This window comes from Phodopus roborovskii, unplaced genomic scaffold (assembly GCF_943737965.1).
Source record: "Phodopus roborovskii unplaced genomic scaffold, PHOROB, whole genome shotgun sequence".
Lineage (NCBI taxonomy): Eukaryota > Metazoa > Chordata > Mammalia > Rodentia > Cricetidae > Phodopus > Phodopus roborovskii.
Genome location: NW_026126619.1, coordinates 4,570,216 through 4,595,442, shown reverse-complemented (window position 1 = coordinate 4,595,442; position 25,227 = coordinate 4,570,216). Strand labels below are relative to the sequence as shown.

Sequence of the window (25,227 nt, the reverse complement as noted above, 5' to 3'; positions counted from 1 at the left end):
CTCCTTGATATCCCCGCCCATTTTCTTCTCAGATGTCCCGTGTTTCCTTTCGTTAACTCTGTCCTTCTGTACTGTTTGTAATTGTAGGCAGTGCCGGACATAGAAAAGTACAGAATTGCCATCTTCCAAGTCTGATCAAACGTGTCCTCTCTAACTCATTGCTGTTGCTCTTTATGCCCATTCCAGTAAACACCATGTGATGTATGATGGCCTGTGGAGAAGAGTGAAGGAACACATATATTTATTGTGTTTTAAAAGTTCTAATGATGCATTGCTTGGCCGAATAACATCAGCAGCTTTGCTTTGCAAGCAAAGAAATGAAGCAATGGGAAGGAGGTTGTGTGTGAACTGGCTTCCTATGGCTGAGTCTGGCCAGTGCTAGTAATGGCTCAGAATTCCCTCCTGCCTAGTGATCTTCCCTGCCTTAGAAATTTAGAACATTATCTGTATTCATGAAAAATTTCCCCACTCTTTCAGAAGTTGAAATAGAAAACTTTGGTTCTACTGTGAGAATTTTCTCATTGGAAATCTACAATGATTGTTATACACATGAGGGTAAATACAATTTTGTTCAAGTATAGATTGAAAATTTAGGAGAACGACTTATAACCCCAAATCTGTGCTTGATCTACAAAATGAAGAGTACTACAAGCTGGTGTGCTGAGAGCTATAAAACACGGAGGCATTGTGGGAGATGTTTTAACATTCCTAGACTTGTGTCACATATTTTTAGCTTGGCCAAGTTCCAAAGAGGTAATGTTTGGTAGTTTTCAAACAGTCTTAGGTATCAAATTCTAAATTTTAGAAGTCCCTTTAAACATAATTTTTTAAAAAGTGAATTTGGGTTACTATGTGTAATTCTCCTTGACCTCCTCATTACTCTGATATCTTTCATTAACTGAACTCCAGACGGGCATTCTTGGCTTCCTCCAAGCTCCAGCTAAAGGCAGCTGTTCCTCAGGCAGTTTTTTAAGACTTATTTAGGAACCAGGGCGTATCTTATTACCTTATTTTCCACTCCTGCTCTATGTAGCTGGAACTCTTTGGAACAGCCTTGACATATCAACCTCCTCCCTCACTTTTCCCCTTGTTCTTTTTTACTTCTAGTTTTAAATAAGTTGTGAGTAGGTGTAAACCTCATTTTTTTTTTCTTTCTAGTAAACTTAAAGCCTCAGGAAGGTGCCTATTTTTCTTATGACATTGTAAACCATAAAGGCAACACTTAAGAGTAATATAAATATTCTGAAATGTTCAATAAATGAGTGAGAAACAGCATGTTTCAAAAGAATATCTCAATTTTGACTTAATTTAAAATCAATGCTATATAAATAATTTGATAATATAATACAAATACTATTAATCACAACTTAGTAAATTTCATATACTGAAACTCTGGCTTACAAAATACAAATTTGAGGAAGAATCTTGTTTTTTATTGAAAGACAATAAATATTATCTTTTAGAATTATAATAGAATAAAAGTCCCATTTTTTACTATATTAGTGTATTAGAATTATAATTTGAATTTCTCCATATGTTTACTACATCCTTGAATAAATCTTGTATTAGTTCTGTGATTAGATATCTTATTATGAAGAATTGCTATTTAAAACTTGCAGTATCAGAAAGGTAATGTAAAGGCTACATGAAGTAATTAAATCTATACCAATTAAAGGATTATTAATATTAATAATTAGTTTTCTGGTGTGTTAGTAACTTTATTAATTCTATTGTAGATATGTTTCTTTCATATATACACACACAAACATACATACATATATACATATATATATATTATAACTTTGCTCGATTTTCCGTTCGAGGCAGGGTCACTATAAATCTGGCTGGCCTTAACTACTTGGACCAGACTATCACCAAACTTGTAACAATTCCCCAGACCCTGTCTACAGAAGGTTGTGATGACAGGTATGAACCAGTAAGCCTGACATCATTTTAAAATGATATATATACAATCAAGTTAGTGATAAATTATTAAACAGAAGAAGTTCAACATTTTAAAATTATGAACTCCAAATTTAATACAAGGTGTTTCTGTATAATGCTATGCTGTTACTGACTAAATGCATAATCCATACTCCCTAAGAGCTGTTCTGTGACCTATTGTCAAAGGCACTTTGTTACATTGCATGCAAATTAATCATAACAAATGATGGCAAAGTCATCACTAACATACTTAGGGTAGTCTTTGGTTTCCTTTTGTATGGATATATTAGATTTATATTAAATCTTGTGCTTTTATTGTTAACTGAAATTTGCATTCTATAGAGAGATATACTTGATCAGATGGGTAAACTTGTTTTGCTGATATGTTGTGTGGAATTTTATCTGGGATTAAGTTATTAACTGTTACCTCTGTAGTATATCTTGTAGGTATTTCTACTGTCTTAATGAAAGTAGTTGGGAAAAATTTTCTAGTTGTTTCCATAAATAGTTTCATTATTTTTAGTCTAAGCTGTTTGATAGAACTAACTCATAAATCCATCTAGCCTTAGGTGTTTGTATTATAGCAGATATTTTTATGACTGATTTTTAAATATTTATTTAATTTTATATGTATGTAAGTTTTGTCTGCATAATCAGATCAATCTATCCAATGTAGTGGTTATATTATATCATTATTAGTTTTGGATCTTTTGAAAATTATTTTTGCAAATAAATGTATCTGAGCTCTCTTATTATTCTGACAATTATTCTAATCATACAAAGTATTTTGTGTAGAATATCACAATGAACACTTGGTGATAGGTGCACAGGATATGTGTTTACATTTTAGCAGTCTATGTGTATTTTAAAAATCATTAGACATTCTGTTCATACATATTTTGATAACTAGAGATTCAATTGATCTTTTTCTCTCTCTTCCTCCCCACCTTAATTCTTATAGAATTCCTGAAGATTTAAAATTCTTAACTCTTTCCTATGAATATTTTCCTACAATTTAGGTTCAGGACATTTTTGTATATATATCTTTTAATCAATGTTTCTTTCTGAAGAGATATAATCCTTAGAAGACAGAAAAAAAAATATCACCTTTCAGTTAGGGTTAGTATGTGTCACAGGTCTTGTTGAAATCCATTCATTTATCTATGAATGCATTACTTTTCCCACTAATACCCTTAATTATTAAAGTAAAATTTGCTAGATACTAGTGTTGGCCAGGCATTATAGGTTAATTTGAGTTCCTTCTGACAATTAAATATACTTTTTACTGCATAAAACTATTGTTTAAGACATTGCTTACTAAACATTTATATGATTTTATATGATTCTGCATAAGATATATGTAAATATTTTATATTTCTGTGCCAGAGAGTATTGCATTTTGTTCACTTATTTTGTCTTTATGATTATGGAGATTTATGATCTTCAGTTTTGTCTTTGAATTATTTTTTTATGAGAGTCAAATTTATGGCTTATTTCTCCAATATCTATGTTGTCTACAAATCTAATACTGGACTCTTTTAATTCATTGTGTTTCAGTTTCCTCTCTCACAATATATCATCACATTCCTTTGCATATCCTCTTAGTGCTATTTATAATTATTTTTATTACCATGTTGATCTGCATTCTGTTTCACATGCACAATATGTAACTGGTTTCTATAAAATTTACATCACAGGCTGAACAGGTGGCTCAGTAATAAGAGGACCCAGGTTCAGTTTCCAGCATTATATTGCACAACTCACAACCATTTCTAACTCCAGTTCTAAGAGATCTCATGCCTTCCTCTGGCTTCTGCAGGTACTTCATGCATGGGATACATATGCGTACATACATGTGCAGGCAAATACCATGCACATAAAATAAAAATATATGCATATTTTAAAATTTAATTTCATTAATACCAGCTATATAACCCATTATCTTTTCTTCAGCTTTATATTTTAACAAGGAATTTCTCTTGGTTTTTATTTGTTACCTGTAGTCATAATCTAAACCCCTCTTCTAGCCTTCCACTGCCCTTCAGCTATAATACCATAACCCTGTTCTCCAGTTTCTTATTACAACTTTTTGATGACTATTTTTCTATCTATACTGATTACTAGGTTTTGGAAAATATTTTATTGCCACTTATATATGGATATCTATATCCAAGCTTCTGGAATATCTTCAATTGAATTTTGACTGTTGTCATAGTGCCTTCAAAGTGATTTCAATAAAATAAGCTGTTTTATGTGTCTATGAAAAAGAACATAAATGTAAGGAGTAATGTTTTTTCTCCCACCACCGGTCTTGTCCCGCTGCCGCACCAGCCCCAATTAACACACCGAGACTCTGTATTTGATATAATGCTGTTGGCCAGTTACTTGTTTCTTTATGATTATGATTATAAGTATTAGCCCATTTCTGTTAATTTATGTATTTCCACGTGGTCTTATCTTATTGGAGAAGAGAGGCCGCTGGCATTCTGCTCTCTCTGTCTCTCCATGTTGACTCCTCCCTACTACTTCCTCTTTCCTCCTTGTCTCCTAGTCCCTCCTCTCTTGCTTTCCTATTGGCCAACAGTGCTTTATGCATTAACCAGTATGAGAAACATATTTACAGAATGACATCACCCATCACATATACATTTAGACTTGTGACCTGTGAAACTCCAAATGAAGCTGGGTGGTCGTGGGGCACACCTTTAATCTGAGCGCTTGGAAGTCAGAGGCAGCTGGATCTTTGAGTTTGAGGTTAGCCTGGTCAACAGAGTGAATTCCAGTACACCCAGGGCTAAACAGACAAACTCTATCTTGGAAAACCAAAACTCTAGATGAATGTGTAATGCATGGTATTGAATAAATTCAAGCCAGTGCAAATTATACTTGGTATCCTGAAATTAGATATGTACAATTGTGATTTTAATATTGAGCCATATAGGTTAGTGTCAGAAAAATGGCATATATTTCTGTAACTCTCTTTTAAAATAAAAGTTCTAGAGACTAAAATTTTCTTAACAAACTCTGAAAAATTGTGGTTATATTCTTAGTTTTTGTAAATATAATTGATAAATAAAAAGATTAGATAGTGCAAACATATACATAGAAGATGTATCTAAAATGCATAGTTACAAATGAAGAAGTTTTAAAACTTGCTTTTGAACACAAGTGTACCTAACAAGGTTGTGAGAAAGCAGATCAAACTACCATTGGCATCCCGTGGTAAGAGGCCGGCAATTTCTAAAATGTGATACTCATACATTAGCATAATATCTAAATTGTATATGTACTTTCATCTTTTACGTAGATACTGTAATTTAGTCCCTGAAGACTGGGGATTATTTTTTTAAATCTGTACCAATCTTTACATAGTTCTACAGTCTCTTCAATTAAACTATGATAACACATTTTTACTGATACGAATAACTTATTAATAAAAATGTAATTTCCCAAATGCCTTGACCATTAATGTTGATTGCTTCATCACAGTTCAGTCATGTTTAGAAAATTTAAGCAAGCTGTGTGATTACTCCAGGAAACATGGAATGATGTGTTCAAATTAGGACCATCTGTGGCTAGAAAGAGTTCAAGATATTTTAGTCATTCTTAAAGAATGGAAATCTGATTCTCCATGCTAAAGGGAGTGTAATCCTCTTTGTATCTGTAATTCAATAGGGCGGTAGCCTTGAAATGGCCCCCAGTTCCACACACAGTTCATCAAAAGTGAAGATACCGGGTCTAAACGAGGCTTACCGTTGGTCACGTATGAGTCCTTGTGAAGTTGTGCTGTTACAAATTATTTATGCATAACAGCAAATATTTGGTGTCTGGTCATTTCTAGATTCATTGAATAGAAAAATGTGTGTCTGTATTTGATGCCACATCAACATCAAAGGAGTTTCAATAAGTTGTAATTTATTCACACAATCACTTGCTAAGCAACCACACTGTCCAATGTTGATTCTGTGTGTCTGTCCTATGATAAGAAACACAACAGTGAGACATACATGAACATATGGGAACCCACAGTAAAGAAACCTTATATCTGGGCTTTGTTTCTTTTTCAGGCAAAAGTATAACTCTATTTAAAATGTACTTCTCTGGAATACTTATTTGGGGAATCCTATATTCTGTGAACCAGTGATTTACTGAAAAATTTGTTCTGCATCAGAGTTTGTTATTGAAATCTCATTTCCTAAAATCTGGAAGTTGGAAGAAAAGTTGCCCCTACAGCTACAGAGAAGAGTTGTGTCTCCCGATAAGATGAGAGGGAACCGGTATCCCTGCCTTCTCTAGGTCATTGACTAGTGTCTGCTCTTTAGTGTATGTTTTCATATACGCTTCATAATCCTCTCAATAGAACACATAGTTGCAGCAGAGTTTAGTTCCTTGCCCTTGAAGGCCTCAGTTACCTGGGCCTTACAAGGCTTCACCTTCTTGGTTGGCTCCACCCTAGAGGCTTAAAAAAATAAAACCAGGAAAAAAGAAAGATGGGAGATGTGTTGGAGGTAGACTTAAAAGGGAAGAGTCTGGACCATTGTATTGGCTCCCAAGGGGAACACATAACAAATTTGACAAAGAGCAATATAAATTTTAATAAGAAGTATCATCTCTTCATCGGACTTAGGCTAAAACTAAAAGCTTAATTCAGTCTACACTTTGTCACAAGCTGTGATTTTCCCCCTTCTCATTCCTGGGTATCCAACTCCCTCTCTTCCCATCCTTGTCCCGGTGCCCAGTGTTTCCAACATACCATGCTCTGTTTTGCCCTGGGTCTTACTATAGGTTGGTGTTGTGCCTCTGTATGCTACTTCTCATCGCTGTCTTACTAAATTATCTCTTAACAGCGGAGCTTGTCAAGCCATCTAAATAAAATCCCATGGTATGCTACGCATTCGTTTAATTTTGTACTCAAAAATGCTTATGAAATGACTAGCCAAGGTTATGGTAGACATTAACCCGCATGTGCACTGATATTTTGTGTATATGATAGCTTAACATATTTTATAATTATTACTTAATATTTTGTCGATGTGGTTACAGAAGCAAGTCTTTTCTAAATCTTTTGAGATTATAATGTAATTTCATCATTTCTCCCTTCTAAATCCCTTGAAGCTTGCTCCAAACCCTTCCATATACGCTTCCATTCTCTTTGTCAAATTCATGGTCTCTTTTTTTCTATTAATTACTGTTCATGCATATATGTTTACTTACATACATAAATGTTCCTAAATGTATCCTTCCTTCTGAGTGTGTAAAATGCTACTCACACGCACGTTTCCAGGGCTGACCACTTGGTATTAGATAACCAATTGGTGTGCTTTTCCCTGGACAAAACTATGTCTCCTACACCTGGCATTTCTCACTTACTTGTAGATCTTGGTACAGGGCTAAGATTTCATGGGCTTTTCCTCGTCTACTTTCTAGTTCCTTTATACAGAATATTAGAGTAAATGTGTGAGGGAAACAGATGGAACTTCTCTAGAGTGCATTTTCAATGCAGACTTGAAGAATTATGGAAAACTAGACACCAGTTCAGAGTAATACAATCTTTACAAACTAATAGAGTTCTTTCTGGGTTAATTTTAAAATAAAGACCTGCTTGAGATCTTTGACTTTCACTTTGTTCTGAGAGTTGAATCAGATGCTGCAGAAATAGTAACCAATCATTTTATAGAAGAAAATGATACTAGATTTCCATTGCTATATAACAAACTATCACAAACATGGTGGCTTACAACAATGCAGATTATTCATTTAGAATACTATAATATTATGTCTGACTCTACTTTTTCATATGGAATTCAGAATCCTCTTCTGGGTTCACATGGTTGTGGCAAAATGCAGCTCCTGGAAGGCCCCAGTGGCCTGTTGCTTGTTTCCTGTCAAGGGTCTGTTCTCAGATCTAAGAGGTGTCTTGCGTCGTTTATGATGAGACTCCTTTTTCTTCAAAGGCAGGAATAGAGATTCTTTGTTTTAATGTTGCTGTTTACTCATCAGTGAGTCTATCGCTTCAATGTCTTCTTCGCTCTTCTCTAACAGACAAATAAATTACTTGACTTTTGAAGAACTCATGGCCAGGTCCACTGGATATCCTTTGCTTTTGAATATATGGATTTTGGACTCTTAATTATCACAGCAGCGATACTTCTTTTCTTTCCCTGGGTCAGTGTTTGGCAAAACTAGAAGATGCTGGTTGTACAAAGTACCTGCACATACACACACACACACACACACACACACAGAGAGAGAGAGAGAGAGGGGGGGGGGTTTAACTAAGATCGCTGGTCTCTAACTTTCCTTCAAATTCTGAGAGTCAATGATTTTGTCGTTCATTTTCCCATCTTAAGGATTTAACCAGTATTGCAGTGATAAAAATTAGATCACACTCTTCCTGCTACCATCTTACTTCTTTCTTTGTCAAGTATTCTGTGAAGTTTCCTTTTTCTCTTTCTCGTCGAATAATCACATTGGCACACTTGTTAAAACACCCTTCTGAGCATCTCACTGTGACACTGGTAGTGTTTTATTGCAACAGATGCTATTTGGCTATTTGTAAGTCGCTTTAGGAAAGTCCCCCAGCTAGTGTGCCATTCTTCTATTTGTTCTGGTTAAAACTCGATCAGACTTGACTGTTAGCATCTTCACTGTTACCACCTGAGAATTTCTGTCCCCCATGCTGGCTCTTCTCTGAAAACTTCTCCTGAACCCCCAAGACATTTCTACTTATATATTTTATGTTGGAAGGTTTTAAGGTATGTACTATGTTCAGGAGACCTCAGTGAAAAAATGAGTCATGAAATATTTGAATAAGTCATGGAATTGCTAACTGCTTAGCCAATGCTAAAACTGCTTCTCCCAAGATACTTCCTCAGAATGTTTTCTCTGATTATCTTTCTTCATAGTATGTAAAGATTAAACATAGTGTGCTTTAAGTAGCATATGAAATATTTTATTGGGTATATACTATTTTTAAAGTAATATCCTTATGCAATAAGATTTGATGTTAAATATTGGTGAACAACTGAAACAGATTCAGTGACTTTAAATACTATAATAATTTTTCCCCCAGTAATGTATCATATGTAGTTTGGTGCCAATATATAGACAATGCATCTGTCAATAATTTAGTAAAAATTTAAGAACAAAATAAATTATTAGCTCTCAGTAGCACAAATGTTAGGAGTAATTCAAAAATCTAAAACGTGAAGTAGTGAAGTATGACCATCTGCCCACAGAACTCCAGAATTATGTATAGGTCTATTGTTTCTACCTCCTGATGAGTATCTGAGAGGCGTGTCAGAGTTACCACAATACAAATAAAAGTTTGCACTTTCTTCCACATCTTACTCCTTCTGCCAAGTTCCTATCTATTGATTTGTTCTCATCTTTCAGTTCGAGCAGTCCCAAGGCCTGGGCACATTGACTTCTCCTTCCTCACATCTTCCAAGTCACACAGGAGTTTCTCTGTCAGCTCTCCTTCAAGATACATTTAGGATCTGGAAGCTTCTTTTCCCTTCTCTTGCTACCGTCCGATCCAGGCCATTGGGGCCTTTGCGTTGACATTTCAAAGCCTACTCATTTGTTCCCCCATCCTAACCCTTGTCTCCCTTCAGTCTTCCTTAACTCAGTAGCAGGAATGGTTCTGTGGACATGTGCTGGAGCCTGTCAGTCCTCTGCTGATGTGAAAGTCATACCATACTCTGCAATCTAGCCTGCAACTCTCAGACCTTCCCTTGTGCCAGCCATTCCTCTATCCTTGTCATTTTGCAGAAAACAGAAGCACCATCCCATAATAGGCACTTTGATCATGGCTTTCTCTATTAGAGATAGTCCTCCTTGAAATACTATGTTCCTTTATCAGGAACTTAATATCTTTTCATTTAGCGTGTCATTATCTATGAAGCCTTCTGTCATAACACTATCTGTATATTGTAAGGGTTTTGTTTTTATGCGTGTGAATTATGTATGGGCACTGCATGTGTCCCTTGTGCATATGGATATCAGAAGAGGGCGCCAGATCCCCAGGAACTAGAGTCCAGGGCGGTGGTAAGCAACCTTGTAGGTGCTGGAAAGAGAGCCAGGGTCTCCACACCCCCCATCCCCCCCACCCCACCCCCCTGCTCCCGGAACAGCAAGATCTCTTAACCATACAGTCATCTCTCTGTTCCCCCACAGATATTTTTATTGTAAATATCCTTATCTATTATAAATTTCACTGAGCAAAGAGCTATTATAATTTTAAAAATCGACTTGAGAGAGAAAGACAGAATTCAGAATTCAAGCACAGGTTTTTTGTTTTGTTTTTTGGTTTTTGGTTTTTTTTTTGTTTGTTTGTTTTTTTTTAATTAGAAAAGTATCATGAAGGTGGAAAGGGGAGGGAGAGACCTGCCTCTTGGGACAGGAGCAGTGGGAAAGAGAAAAGGAGAGAGAAAGACAGAGACAGAGACAGAGAGAGGAGAGGGGAGAGAGAGGAAGAGAGAGGGAGAAAAAGAGAGACAGAGAGAGGGGAGGGGAGAGAGGAAGAGAGAGGGAGAAAGAGAGAGAGAGACAGAGAGGGGAGGGGAGAGAGGAAGAGAGGGGGAAAGAGAGGGGAGAGAGGAGGAGGATAGGGGGCGGGCAGGGCCCTTTAAAAAGGAATGTAGTGAATGTGCACAGGTGATGCTCTCAGTGGCTGCAGCTGAGACGTATTCTGTCAGAACCCGAAGGACAGGCCAGTGTAGATGCCTAAATACTAACAGCTGTGTGTCTGGGTTTGTTTGCTGTATTTTTGGTATTATTAACATTATCCATACTAGTAAGATATGGTGATATTATCTATACTACTGGATAATCTTTACACATTTTATCAGGTATTTTACTAATTTGATGTATTTAGTAATGAGCAAGTTTTCTAAACATTTATTAACTTTACTCTTATTGTGAATATTAGCATAATTTTTATGAGTCCTGCCATTTTCAAAGGTCAGAATCGTCTTTTTTAATGTTGTTTAGCACAGGGTATTGAAGGTATGCATGAGCACTCATGGCTGAGGACAGACCCAATACTACTTACTCAGCCTATTGATCGTTCATTATTTCTAGCTACAGTATGCTTTCATTACTTTCCCAATAAATTGCCTTTAAAAACCTGAGCTTTGGTGCATACTGATGTCAAGACAGAGGGCTCAGAGTCTGATAGATGGTTTCCAGTGAGTAAGCTAAAATGTTGTAGGGCTCCTACCAAGACCACACTTTGTGACAATATATTGCTTGGCCGGCTCTTTAGTCTGTACAGTACTGTTAGTGTGTTGGGTGATATTACAGAAAATGCCAATTATTCTTACACATAATATAAGTGAAGTTCAGTTAATTACATGAATTCATTAAATAAGCTTGTATTAAAAAATTTCCTTAGAAAAAGAAAAATTCAGGCTATATTTAAGGGAGTTCTGAGGATGATGTAAGCCTATGATTATCTTTGTAGCAATGCATTTTTTTCTACGCAGTCTAGAGTGCTTTTCTCTAATCATTTCAGAGTAGGTTGTACAGTCAAGTCAGAAATGGAAAAATAATGAAAACGTTTGTCCCTCTCCCTTTTGAAACAACTGCCCCCGAAGAATCAACATGTAATTCTGATCGTTAAGTGTGAGGGTAATGACTTGAGTGCTGTGTTAATGTGACTGACCTCCACAGGCAGCATTATTACCTTTGTCATTTTTCCCTTTAATTTTCAGTTCCCAGTGTTCCCACAAATGTAGCTTTTTCTAACGTCCAGTCAACCAGTGCAACGCTAACATGGATAAAGCCCGATACTATCCTTGGATACTTCCAAAACTACAAGATAACCACTCAGCTTCGTGCTCAGAAATGCAGAGACTGGGACTCTGAAGGATGTGTTGAACACCAAAAAATTCAGCTCCTCTATGAAGCCAACCTAACAGAAGGAACGGTGTATGGATTAAAGAAATTTAGATGGTATAGATTCCAAGTGGCCGCCAGCACCAATGCTGGGTATGGACATGCTTCCAGTTGGATTTCTACACAAACCCTGCCTGGCCGTAAGTATTGTTTGTCTTTATATACTTACTCATACTGTTTTGTCTTACATTATCTCTATGCTAATGTTTTCTACATATTCCACAGTGTGCGAAATCACCAAATGCGAAGATGAATTATCGTGCAAACTAACTTATGCAACAATGTGTTTGTTTTAAATTTAAACCAAAAATGAATGTAAAATTAAATCCCAGTGATTGTTAGGACCATTTATGTTCTCCTAGAACTGTGTCAGACTCTTAGAGTCTTATATTACAAGAAAGAATTATGGGGACACTCTCTTGTAGAATACCATTAAGCCATATGGTGCCTTAGAGTAATGCCCACATATTCCCGTCGTATATAATAGTTTGATGGCTTTTAAGTAGAATTTTCAAATTTTTATTGCAAATATGTATAACATGAACACTTTAAATGTGACCCTAATGTGAGTTTCTGGGGAAATAATATAAAGTATCTGAAAGTCATCTGAAGATAGGAAGAAGAAAAAAATGATATAAAGAAGCATAACCTCTCACAATAATATTTACAGCTCAGCACTTTTGTATTCAGGGAAAAATTCTGAAAAAAAATTTTGAAATTATTGATTATGGAAAAAGATTGTTCTTGAACTTAAATTTCATACTTTAAAATAGCTGGCCACCTCATTTACTTAAAAGTCATCAATAGCCATGTTTAAGTAAATCAATTTCTATTATTTATCCCGAGAACTGTGTTCACAGAAGTGCGAGGATTCCCCTGAAATCTAAGGGATTTACAAGTCAAATTCTGAATGCCAAATTTATGGAGATGTCCTCTGAAAAGCTGTTTTTTGTCCGGGTCCTAGCCCAGTCCAGCACTACTCAATGTAATAAACCCTATTTCTTACTTACACAGTGAGGGAAACCCTGACCCGTGACTTAAGAAGAGGGGATTACCTTAGCATACATTCCATAGATACATGGTTCATAATGGGGGCTGTTGTGGCATGGTGGCAGGCGCATGCCCATGACAGGACACATTGCAGTTGTCCATGAAGCAGAACAAGAACGGAGAGTAGGCCAGGCTATACAACCTCATAACCATCTCTCTGGTGATGTACTTCCTCTAGAAGGCTGCCTTTTCCGAAAGGGCCCACGACCTCCCGCCAAAATTCCAGTAGCTGGGGATGAAATATTCAAACATGCACCTGTCAGGGACATTTTATTTTAAAAGACAAACCCTCTAAATACAGAGTTTATATTGTTACCTTCCTCCCTTGATCAAGATTCTTATTCAGAGATTCCTTTCAAATTTAACTTAAATTTTCTTGAAAGACTATTGTTCTTGTTATCAAACAAAGACTGACAGACTCATACACACACACACACAAACACACACACATGCACACACACAAACACAATTTTTAGTGACAAATGGATTCTGTTGTAGGCCTTTATAGTGAATAAAATAAGCTTTTATCTAGAGCCATTGTTTGGTCTCCTGAGTGTATCTTTTTTCCTTGGAGGGCCTGGGGTCATTTTTATCATAGTCATTAACAAATGTTATTTAGTGTAATTCTACACTTGACTTAGAATCTCCAGAACTCAGCTTTCAACACATTGCTTATCCGAGTCCTTTTCTTTAGAGTGGTATTTTTTCCACATCTGACCTTCCTTTCAGTTCTTTCTTAGTTTCTTTTGCTTATTTTTCCTGCTCTGTTTTATTAATTCTAAATGTTGGATACCCAGAAATCGATACCTGTCTTTTTCTTTAATATTACATGGTGTCCAGGAGAGCTTACATTAATTATATTTCTTCTGTCCTATGGCTTTAAGTCTATATATTGATTATCCTTAAAACTCTATTTATAGTCCCAAATGCTCCCAAGAACTGCAGATCAGTATATGTTATATGACTTGATAGCATTAGGCAGGTATTTCTGATAAACCTCTTGAAATAAGTAAAACCTAAACACCAAGTCCCTATATTCTACCCTTTGTTATCTTTGTATATGCTATTATTGATTTGCTTGCAGAAAATGAAAATCCAGATAGGGTTATTTTCTTCTTCCATTGTCTAGGATTAAGGTCAACTAAGTGAACTAAATTGGTTGGCTTCTTAAACTATGAAACTGACTTTTTAATCCTAAAATAGCTGACTTGCAGCTTCTTTTTCCTCTACCTCCCATTCAACTATGGTATTTTTACTGTTAAAATTCCCTGCTTTTTTGGCTGAAATGTTATACCCTTAGCATGAAAAAACAAAATACTTATATGACCTTCTATTTATTGATCCATGCTTAGAATTATTCATGACATCTCCATCTAAAATAGCTATGTGGTAATTTTTATAGCATCATATTACAGTGAATAATAATTACCTAATTAATTTTATACTTTTTTGATTATTACTGTTACTATACTAGCTGGGATAATTTCTGGTAACAGTGGATACTCTATAGACATTTCCCAAATAAATGAAAATTGACTGAATGACTATAGTTGATAGGAAGAAGGAATTGTTTTCCATTGTAGGTGATAATTAGGATGCCAGTGCTAAGACAGAGAGAGAGAAGAGAGAGAGAGAGATGAAATGTGGAGACACATTAGATTCAGTTTGGGATTAGTCAATAAGATTAGTCATTTCAAATGCTATTTTTGAGAATATATCACTATACTTTTTATTTAATTTTTTGTATACAAGTACTATATTTACATATTTTCTACTCCTCTTTGTCTCCCTCCATCTCCTGCGGTGTCCTGCCTAATTTCCTCCCAAATTAGTCTTTGTCTTCCATAATTTTGTCTCTCTTTCTCTCAAACACACACACACACACACACACACACACACACACACACACACACACACACTTGTTGATTCCGTTTGCTGTTGCTTTTATGCGTTATGTGTTTAGGGTTGGCCTTTTGGGATTAGATAACCTACCAGGATGTTCACCTCTGGAGAACAAAGATTCTTTCTCCCTTAGCAGCTGTTGTCCATAGCTCTTCATTTGGAGGAGACACCTTGTGAAATTCTCCTGTCTTCATTGGCATGCCAACTGGTTGCCATGATGCAAATCTTCCTTAGGCAACCCATATTGTTGAGATTTCACTGGTGCAGCATCCCTATCATCCTATCATGTCTACAAGGCACTATCTCATGTTAGGCATCCTGGTCCTCTTTATCTTACAACCTTACAAACCTCTCTTCCATGGTGTGTCCTGACCCTAAGGTGTAGAGTTGCGTTGTCAATTTATCCCATTGGGTTGGGATACACCATGGTCACCTGTTCTTAACATTTTGGTCAGTTGTGGGTGTCTGTGATAATCTCCATCTGGGACAAAAAGAAACTTCTTGGCTGAGAGGACAAGTGCAACAACTGTGGATGCAAGGAGAAGTATTCAGAATACTCTTAGGAAAATGGCAGCAGTGGGTTCTCCTCTCAGGCCTGTGACTTCTGCATCCACAGTGAAACAGATGTGCAAAGAGGAAGGCATTGGCAAGGCCATTGTCTGAGGAGCTTCAGCAGTATGTAAAATGACACATTAAGTTTCGATAGAAAGTAAGACATTCAACTAAAAGAATAAACTCGAAAGCCCAGAAAACTGTATGTTATTGGGAAGAGTATCACAACTGAGCGAATTGAATGATGTGAATGATAAAATAGTAGCAGAGAATGTACCATCTGAAGGCTGTGTTTTCTCTGCCTCAAATGTTAGGTTCTCTGATGTTTGATAGGAAACCGCAAGGTCGGATATTTTTAAGTAAACACACTTAGTTTTTAACTTGCAACTAATTTTGAAAAATTAAAAAAAAAAAAAACTATGTTTGGTTTTGTATCTCAAACACTTCACATCTGGGCTGTTAATTTGCAACTCTGGGTAGAATATGCCTGCTTCCCAGTGTCTTCTTTTATGAGGGGCTCCATTCTGCACCCTGGGAACAGCTTGCTTGTGAATTGCCTGCTTCTACACACACACTGTCATGAGTAGATCCTCTAAATGCACTGACTCTTGCAGAGACCCCTAAGACTACTGTAGGTTTAAATGCCAAGAATACACTCAGTTCAGAATCTGACAAATAAAGAGAGAAAGTTGGATTCTTGGCATTGCATGTGCTTGAGTTCTAGTTGAATACTGTTCCTTACACCACTTTATGACACTTCTTACCCATTGTTAAGACTTTATTACCATATTAAGTGTGCAGAAACAGATCCAAGAAATTACATTCAGTTTGAGATTACTCAGTAAAGATATGTAGGTATTTGCAACCTTTCTGGTGTGGAAAAGAAATAACTACCCTCATCTTAGTAACTGTATAAAGAAAATAGTTGCATAGTGAATAGAACAATATATGTATATATTATTATATATGTGTATTATATATTGTTACATTGTATACTATTACATTATATAATTTACATTTTATATAGGTACATATATTGTTATACATACAATATGTATATATAGCACATTTATATATATACAATATATGTGTATATATAACATGTATATATGTATATTATATTACATATGTGATAATATATAATATATACATACATTTATTATTCTATACACTCTGAAATTATTTTCTTTTTCCAGTTATGATGTAATACTACATTCATACATATACGTGGTATAGAAAACAAAAAGACATTACATATATTATATATTTTGCTACATATTTGCTGCATATATTTCATACATATATGAAATAAAATTTAAAAATAAAAAGCATTACAGAAGTTAAATACTAAAAATCTTAACGAATAGCTATGTTTTAAGTAGTCAATTAAATCAAGACTGGGAATAGATAATTTTTTTGTAAGTAATCATTTATATACATAAAGTTATATTGTGTATGTGTGCATTTTAGCTTTCTGAAAATATATCATGATTTTAGTATTCATAAAATCCATAGCCCTTAAAATGAGAAATACTTTTTGATTGGGTGTAATAAATTAATTTCTTATGGGTGTTTCTTTTGTCAGTTACAGAGTACTAATGAGGGGCTAGGAGTGTGTGTGTGTGTGTGTGTCTGTGTGTGTGTGTGTCTGTGTGTCTCTGTGTGTGTGTGTGTGTCTGTGTGTGTGTGTGTGGGTCTGTGTGTGTGTATGTGTGTGTGTGTCTGTGTGTGTGTGTGTCTGTGTGTCTCTGTGTGTGTGTGTGTGTCTGTGTGTGTGTGTGTCTGTATGTGTGTATGTGTGTGTGTGTGTCTGTGTGTCTCTGTGTGTGTGTGTGTGTGACTGTGTGTCTCTGTGTGTATGTGTGTGTGTGTGTGACTGTGTGTCTCTGTGTGTGTGTGTGTGTGTAGAGTTTGGGGGCTCAATGCTGGGTTCTTGGCTAGCATGTAAGGGTGTGAATTTGATCTCCAGCACAACAAAATAAATAAATAAATAAATAAATAAATAAATAAATACATAAATACATAAATACATAAATACATAAATAAATAAAATACACTTTTAATCCCAGCACTTGGGAGGCAGAGAGGTAGGGGATCTCTTTTAAGTTCATGGCCAGTCTGGTCTTCAGAGTGATTCCAGGACAGCCAGGGTTACACAGAGAAACTCTGTCTAATGATAATTTCTGAAATACATATATGTACAGCAAAATACAATTTTATGAATCCAAGTAGAATCTGATTTTATTTTAAATAAAAGACTAAAAGATGCTACATATTTTGTTACACATATATCTATAACATGTATAATGGACTACAATTATGCTTACATGGTGAAATGACATTTAAAATAAAACCTAATTAGAGATGTAGCACACACCTTTAATCCCACTACATGGGAGGCAGAGGCAGGAGGATCTCTGTGAGATCAAGGCCAGCCTGATCTACATAGTGAATTCCAGGATAACCAAAGCTTCATAGTGAGACCCTGTCTCAGCAAAAACAAACAATAAAAAGAAATTAGAATGACCAAACAAAAACCTCTTTAAAAGTAGGAATGCTTTCAGCACTTAAATAATGCTTAGGTTTCTTTACATCAAAAATTAACAAGTATTTTATGAAACCATATAATCCAAATAAAAATAATTACTGTTTTATATTATTATTATCTACAATTGGAAAATGGTGTGCAGTTTCATGATATAAATCAAGACAAAAATATTTAATCACCAGACTGAATCAGATGAAAAGAAAACTGAAGTAATGATATAAAAAGCAATGTTTCATGTAAGTGTGATTTGTTCTAACTGTGGCTAGTTGTGTCTAAGCATTTATAAGTACAATGTCTTACTAACATCTGGAGGTTTTAAGAAACGGATAGTTCTTGATGATTACTCTGAAATCAAACTGTCCAGAATTTGAATAACAAAAGAAAAAATGTTGAAGTATGAATCACAAGTGGAAAGGCTGGTTCACATCATAAGAAAATGTTATTAATCTCTCTGGGTTGATAAAGAAGAGCATCAGGGCAGGAGCTATGAGGAACTGACTTACAATGCAAGCTGAGAGCTAAATTGTCTTTGAATACGAATCTGCAAGTATAAACCAGAATGAATGGAGGAAATGATAACCCAGCCAATTCAAGCTAACGCTCCGTTCTCCCTAGTACTGTGCTCTCCATAATTGAAGCAAAATGTTTTCTCCTTAAATCGTTTCTGCAGTAATCCCATCACTGTTCCATTCTGTGTGGATATAGACACAGCACAAAATTACAAGGCTGAGGTATTTAACTTAAAACATTAGCCAGCAGAATATTGTAACCAACCACTTTTATTTTTCTGATTTTCCATATCCTCAATTTGAGTTGTGTGTTGGGAGAGTATAGAACAGAAATCTGCTTAATCTTTGTGTTGTGCAATAGGCATGCATAATATTAAGGAAATAGACAACATGAAAGAAGTGTTGGTGTGAAATTAGTATGGAATGAAATGGGAATCCCACAATGTCCTATAGACCACCAGGACAGAGAGACTGTAAGAAAGGAAAATTCCTGGGGTAGAGCTTAGGTTGTGAAAACCACAGGATACCATACTCATGAGGAATTTTAACTACCCAAACATCTGTTAGGTTAAAAAAATTCAACAAAACATGCCTCATCAAAGAAGTTTCTAAGGAATGTAACTTTACAAACTAAAATAGAAGAAAAGGCAAGCCAAGGGATGCTTACTCCTTAACATTTTTAAAAATTGTTAATGCAGGGACATAGATTTACTTTTCCTAATTGAAGATGTAAAATATGCTCACAAGCAGTGTCAGAGCCACACAAATATAGAGACACAATGCCAAAATGGTGTTAGCTATAAACAGGAAAACTGAATCCAAGAAACACAAACGTCCACTGACTGGAAGAAGTACACTGTTGGAATAGTTCCACCCTTCTGTCACTAGGGGAAATAAAACAATTATAATTCATTCTATAAAAGCAATCATTCAGCCAGTGTTGAAAGTTGGCTATGTTCACTACCCAGAACTATCGAATCTGTCCTTTAGAAATGTGTCTCCTTTAGATCTGTATATTGATGTTATTGGCTTAACCATTTTAGATTTCCAAAGATTCAGTTGCCAGTCCCCTCCGTACCCTGACCTCTTTCCTTCCTTTTTGTTTCCTGGTTCAGCATGTTAAACCACTTGTTTGCCTGTGTGTAAAATTTATCTTTCAGTAATCTTTAGACAACCATTTATGCCTTTATGTTCCTGTATTTCTTCTGCTGCTAGAGTCCTTCTATCCTCTTTTGAAGACTAGCTACCTTTTCTTTCCACACACACAAAACACCTTCAAGACATTTTCCTTCCTGCTCTTCTCTTCCCACAAGTGTTTCTAAAATATTGCACAAATTGCATCATGATTTATATTTTTAATTGCTGGAACTTTGAATGCCTTAAAGGGAGAAAAATCAGGTAGCCATTAGTTAGGGATACTTCCATCCTCAGTATGTTTGTACCTAGGATGTGCTATAGATACTGAAGAAAGATGTGGGACTTGGTGAACAAACATTTCAAATTCAAATCTATGTTTCAAAATAATTCACATAAATTTTCTTAGTTGTTTACTAAATCTTGTTCTTCAAATATTTGTATAGGCACCGTTAAAAGTAAAATTCATCCAGGGAGTTACTGTTCATGTAGGATGGGTTTAGCTATTTTTTTTTTTGAGAACCAGTCTATACTTAATATATTTTTAAAACTTTTGGTTTTCTTTTTATTAATCAGCATAAGTCTGAATCTTTATAGAGGAAAGAAGTATGTACATAATCTTTCTGCCAGGATTTCAAACAGAAGAAATAACTTTCTAAGATGAATCTAAACATTGACAGTAATTGATACCTTTTAAAATGATTGAAGAATTCAAAGTACATAAACAACTTGCTGAAATAATGAAGTATAATAAATGTACATAGTAAAGGAAGATTACTCAGGAAATAGAGGTAAAGCAGAATATTTATACCTACGGTACTGCCCGGAAATAGTTAGGTCAAGTACTCTTAAGAGATGGATAGTAAGCATATAAAGTTTCATGATATTATTTATGTATATTAGTGTTAATTGAGCTTTTCTGTATTAATAAACAAATGTCCCAGAATTCAGTACAAACAATAAGATATCCAGGAAGAGCCCAAGTGAGGGTCCAGTATCCATAATGTTACAGAAGCCAGAGATCTCCAACCAGACCAATGACTGACTTATCGCAATGAACGCTTACAAGAAAAGATGTGTGAACTAAAGTATATGCTGTGCGACTCACTGTGCTTCTGCAAAGAGATTTTTTCTTTTAATTGTATTTAATTTTAGGGTTTTTTGTTGTTTTTGTTTTTGTTTTTTGGTGGGCAGAAGTTTGCAAGGGCAGAGGGTGGATACGCAGGGTGGGAAAATGAATGGACTCGAATCAGAATGCCTGATGTGAAACCACAAAGAATCAACTAAAAGTTAAAGTTATTTTTATTGAAATTACATTAACATCAGCAAAAAAGACTGTTTTGCAGCAAATTTATTAAATTCAAAGAAAAGAAATCATAAAGGTTACCACCATACTTTTAAAAATATCAGAATTTTTAGAGCCCAGACTCCACAGAGCAGGAAGGAAAGGCCTTCTGTCCTATTTATGGCTCAGCTCTAGTTTGTCCTTTCAGAATTAACAGCCCCCTCTTTTCACAGCACCAACTTCGAGTCTATTTTTAGTTGGATTTGCTTTCACTCTACCGAGAACAGTCTTTCATTTGGTTCAGAAAGATCTGTGGAGGAAGATTGGTGTGTTGGGAGTTTGCATCTCTAACTTTAACTCACCAGCATAAGTTACCAAATCATCAAAAATTCAGCTGCTTTTTCATTCTCTAAGATATAACAAAAACTCATAGTTGACTATGGAAAACTCTAAATAAAAAGAAACATGATTACTTTATCTCAGGTCATGGATACTTTTTGTTATTGAAACTGTTACTTATTGAAGTATTTTCACAAAATATATCTTGATAATATTCTTTCTTTTCTCCCAGTTCTGACCAGATCCTCCTTCTCCACTTCCTTACCTACCTAGTTTCATTCTCTCTCTCTCTCCCTCTCTCTAAAGAAAATAAATAAACACAAAGAATACAAATCACAAATCAGAACAAAAAAGTTAAAAAAAAAAAAAAAAAGCAAAACATACTAGAACAAAACAAAAGGCACACTTTTGGGAGTAGAACCTGTCCTGGAGTAAAGATGGTAGACCAGCGATTTAATATTCATTGGAGAAAACTGATTTTCCTTTTTATAGCAGTTGTAAATTTGCAATAGCTTCTTGGTCAGGGCTGTGACTTTGTATACACTTTCCCTTTTCCTTGTTGGTATATTTTTTAATCTCATTTGAACTTGTGCAGGTCCTGTGCATGCTGTCATAGAATCTGTGAGTGCACACGAGTGCCAGCCCAGTGTGTCTGCATGGAACAGTTTTCTGGGGAACAGCCATGACCTCTGACTCTTACAATCTTTGGGGTTTATCTTTCATCTAGACTCCGGAGTTTTGAGGGGAGGGATTTGATAATGACCTCCCATTTAGGAAAGTTGTTCTGAAGTCTCTCACTCTCTGCACATTGTCCACTCCTGTCTACTCCAAGAAGAAGTTTTTCTGTTGAGAGCTGAATGATGTATTGACCTACAGATACCACATTATGCTACTAAGAGTCATTATATTGCAGGGATCCTTTGGCAGACTAACAGTAGTAGATTTTCCTTTAGGACCGCTGACCTACGTTGCCTCGGGTTCTCTGCCATTTTAGCAGTGTGAGGTATGGGTTCCATCTTATAGGATGGGCCTTATGTAAAATCAAAAGATGGTTGTCGACTTCCATAACATTTATACCACTGTTCTGTCAGTATGTCTTACAGGCTTGTCTCACTCATAGGTTTCAGGCTTTCTAGCTGGATGATGCTGATAATTACTTTTCTCAGGTAACTGAATTGAGAACTCCAGGCTCCATTGTTCAGAAGAACAGGGAGTCTTAAGATGCAACCGTGCAATGTACTCACACAGGCTTAAAGACCACACACCTGTGCAGTCATGTGCTTTGTTCATCTGCAGCATTGAGCCTGCACACTCTGAGTGTTATAAAAGTGCCAGGAGACCAAGCATGGCTTGAGAAGTAGAGAAGTGAAACATAATGAGTTTGAGGTCATGTCTAGTCTCCTCGCTGACTTCAAAAGCAGCCTGCAGTGCACACGGAGACATTTTATTGAAAAGAAAGTGGGGTGGGGAAGGCACAGTATACTGTGTCAGTAACAGTATAGACAATCTCAAGAGTGGAACAGTGCCAAGTATTGTCACAAAGAGCATCTGCCAAATACCAAAAGTATTAGCAAGGCTATACATTTAATCAATTCAAAGGCATTCAACTACATTGTCAGAAAGTATTTTTACATAATCTTAATATTGTCAGAACTTTTAAAATATCACATGTATGAACAAATTGTATGATTTTTCTACAACATAAGGAATAAAAACGTACATGAAATTATGAGAAATATCACCATGTGATATTATTGGCACTAAGTGATTGGTCTATAAATGATCTGAATATTTTCAGTCACAGTTTTAGCAAATAATCCAAGCATCTCCAATTATAAATTAATGGGGTGGGGCTTTCTGTATCACACATACCCTCAAAGTATACCTTGGAGGTTGTTTTAATCCCTTGTTTTTAAATTTTCTTTAATGATACCCATATGATTATATTACATAAGTTATGCTCATTAGAAAATGAGCAAGGGGACAAAGCAGCCATGTTTATTCTGGCCCTCATGTTTTCTCTATTTTGCTTCTGGTCTTACTTGAATGATTTTTTGTTAATTAAGGGTCACTTTTCAAGACAGAATGGAATTGGGTTTGTCTCATTATGCTTTTTTTGGAACACGGTGGCCTACAATATTCTAGAAACATTGAGACTGGAAGAAGCAATGGTATCAGTAAGCTCACTACATAGTTCATCCATAACCAAGATGACATAGCAGTAGCCAGTTTGTGGAGTGACTGAGCTCAGAGGCGAGCATCCCCAAGTTGACCACTGGCTCGCAAACTCCTGCACTAAATCCTCCCAGAAACAGAAGCAGCCAGCCTATCCCCATTTCTATCATTGTTATTACATTTTCAAAGGTATGTTGACATTAGAAAGCAATGCTACTTACAAATGTACAATAAATGTTAATTATGCCTTTCTCCAGGGTTCGGTTCATTTGCTGTGAAGTATGGCATAGTTGGCAGTTGCTTTTTTTATAACTTTTAAGAACAATATAGATGATGCTGGTCTAAAGTCACCATTTTGCAAAGTAATCTTATAAATATGTAATTTTAGAAAAAGATATATCATTCTAAATTTAGCACAATATTGAAATATTTTAATTCTTATCTGGCAAAGCTAGTGTTAGAATGGGTTTTGTTTGTATTTGTATTTATTTAATTTCATTTTTGTAAACTGATATGAAATGATAAGAGATAACCCCTTTAAGAATGAAATGAAATAGCTATAAGATAAAGTCTAATAATGTGAGCACCCATTAATTATTTTCCATAATTATTACATGATGTAATTTGGCAAGTTCTTATGTTTGCAGTACCTGCCCTTTGTGGTACTATCATGTTGTTGTGAATAACTGTACAGCAAAATTAAGGTTTGTAACATGGTAGGGAATATTACATACACCAACAGTGCCATCCTGTTCCAGCCGAGGAAACCACCAGGCTCTAGGGAAAGACAACCAGTTATCACATTCATGGCACCAATGGACAGAGGCATGAACTGAGATGCTTTTATTGTGTGGGAACATTGTAAATCTAATGCTATGTTTCTTTGGGAGACTTTGATGCCTCAGGTCCTCAAAGATATACAGACTAGACTAGATTTCTCCAGTCTTTAGAGATATATTAAACACAGAGCTAGTTCTTCTAGGTCCTGCATCATATTCAGCTCACAATCCTATAGGTTGTTGATACCTTTGCAACACAAAAGCCATAGATCCCTTCACTTAATGATGATGGTTGTTAGGAATCTTATGGTCCAGCATGTCAGATTCTGAACTACCGTAACCTGACTAGGAGGCATTTTTCTAATAAAGTTTGGACAAACTTGAATGAGAATAGACATGCAGAAAATTTGAATTACAATTTATAGAGCTTGGGATTTTCAACCCTGTCAACTACTATCACTTCTTATTCAATATGTATACTTTTAGGAAAATAACTCACAGACTGATACACTTAAAACAACTATTGGGTACTTACTATAATGGTTTCAACATCAACTTATAGGGATGTGTAGAAGGCAACACTCTGAATAAGGCTTTGAATGTGACACTACTGATAGTGTAATATCAGACACACCAAAAATATTGGTTCTTCAGTGCTTCAGATTTGCGGGCAGTCAAAAGTTTATATGGACTAGGCAAAATGATGGTGTATCCAGACTCGCCTTTCAGCTAACACTCTTAGCATGGAGACACAGATGGATGGGAAAGATGACCCTGACCCACATAAGACCCGCATTCCTGTGGAAGGATAGAAGCATGAAAATCAGGAAATGACGGTTATTAGTTGCAGAAAATGCATTATTGTGAAAACCAGGGGGAAAGTGCTCATGAGAGGAAGCGATTGGATTATGGGAAATGAGAGAATAAGGATAGATCATGCCTAGTGAGTAAATTGCCGTGATTTATAAGAGAAAGGGTAGAGTGATGCCTTGGCCCATTAGTGACTAGCTTCATTTCACAAACAATCCTAAATCAGGATGTGACAGTTTACGGGAGACAAACAATGTCTCCCAAAGATGCTTAAAACTTATTGAGCTTTCAAACTGTCAT

The 25,227-nt window shown here is 35.7% G+C and overlaps 1 protein-coding gene across 1 annotated transcript in view; it reads left to right on the top strand.

The window, feature by feature from the left end:
- Ptprq (protein tyrosine phosphatase receptor type Q) overlaps window positions 1–25,227 on the top strand; it is a 168,320-nt gene that overhangs the window by 79,087 nt on the left and 64,006 nt on the right. Inside the window, exon 25 of the mRNA XM_051206414.1 lies at window positions 11,661–11,984. Within this exon, the coding sequence (XP_051062371.1) occupies window positions 11,661–11,984 (324 nt within the window). The remainder of the gene's footprint in view (window positions 1–11,660; window positions 11,985–25,227) is intronic.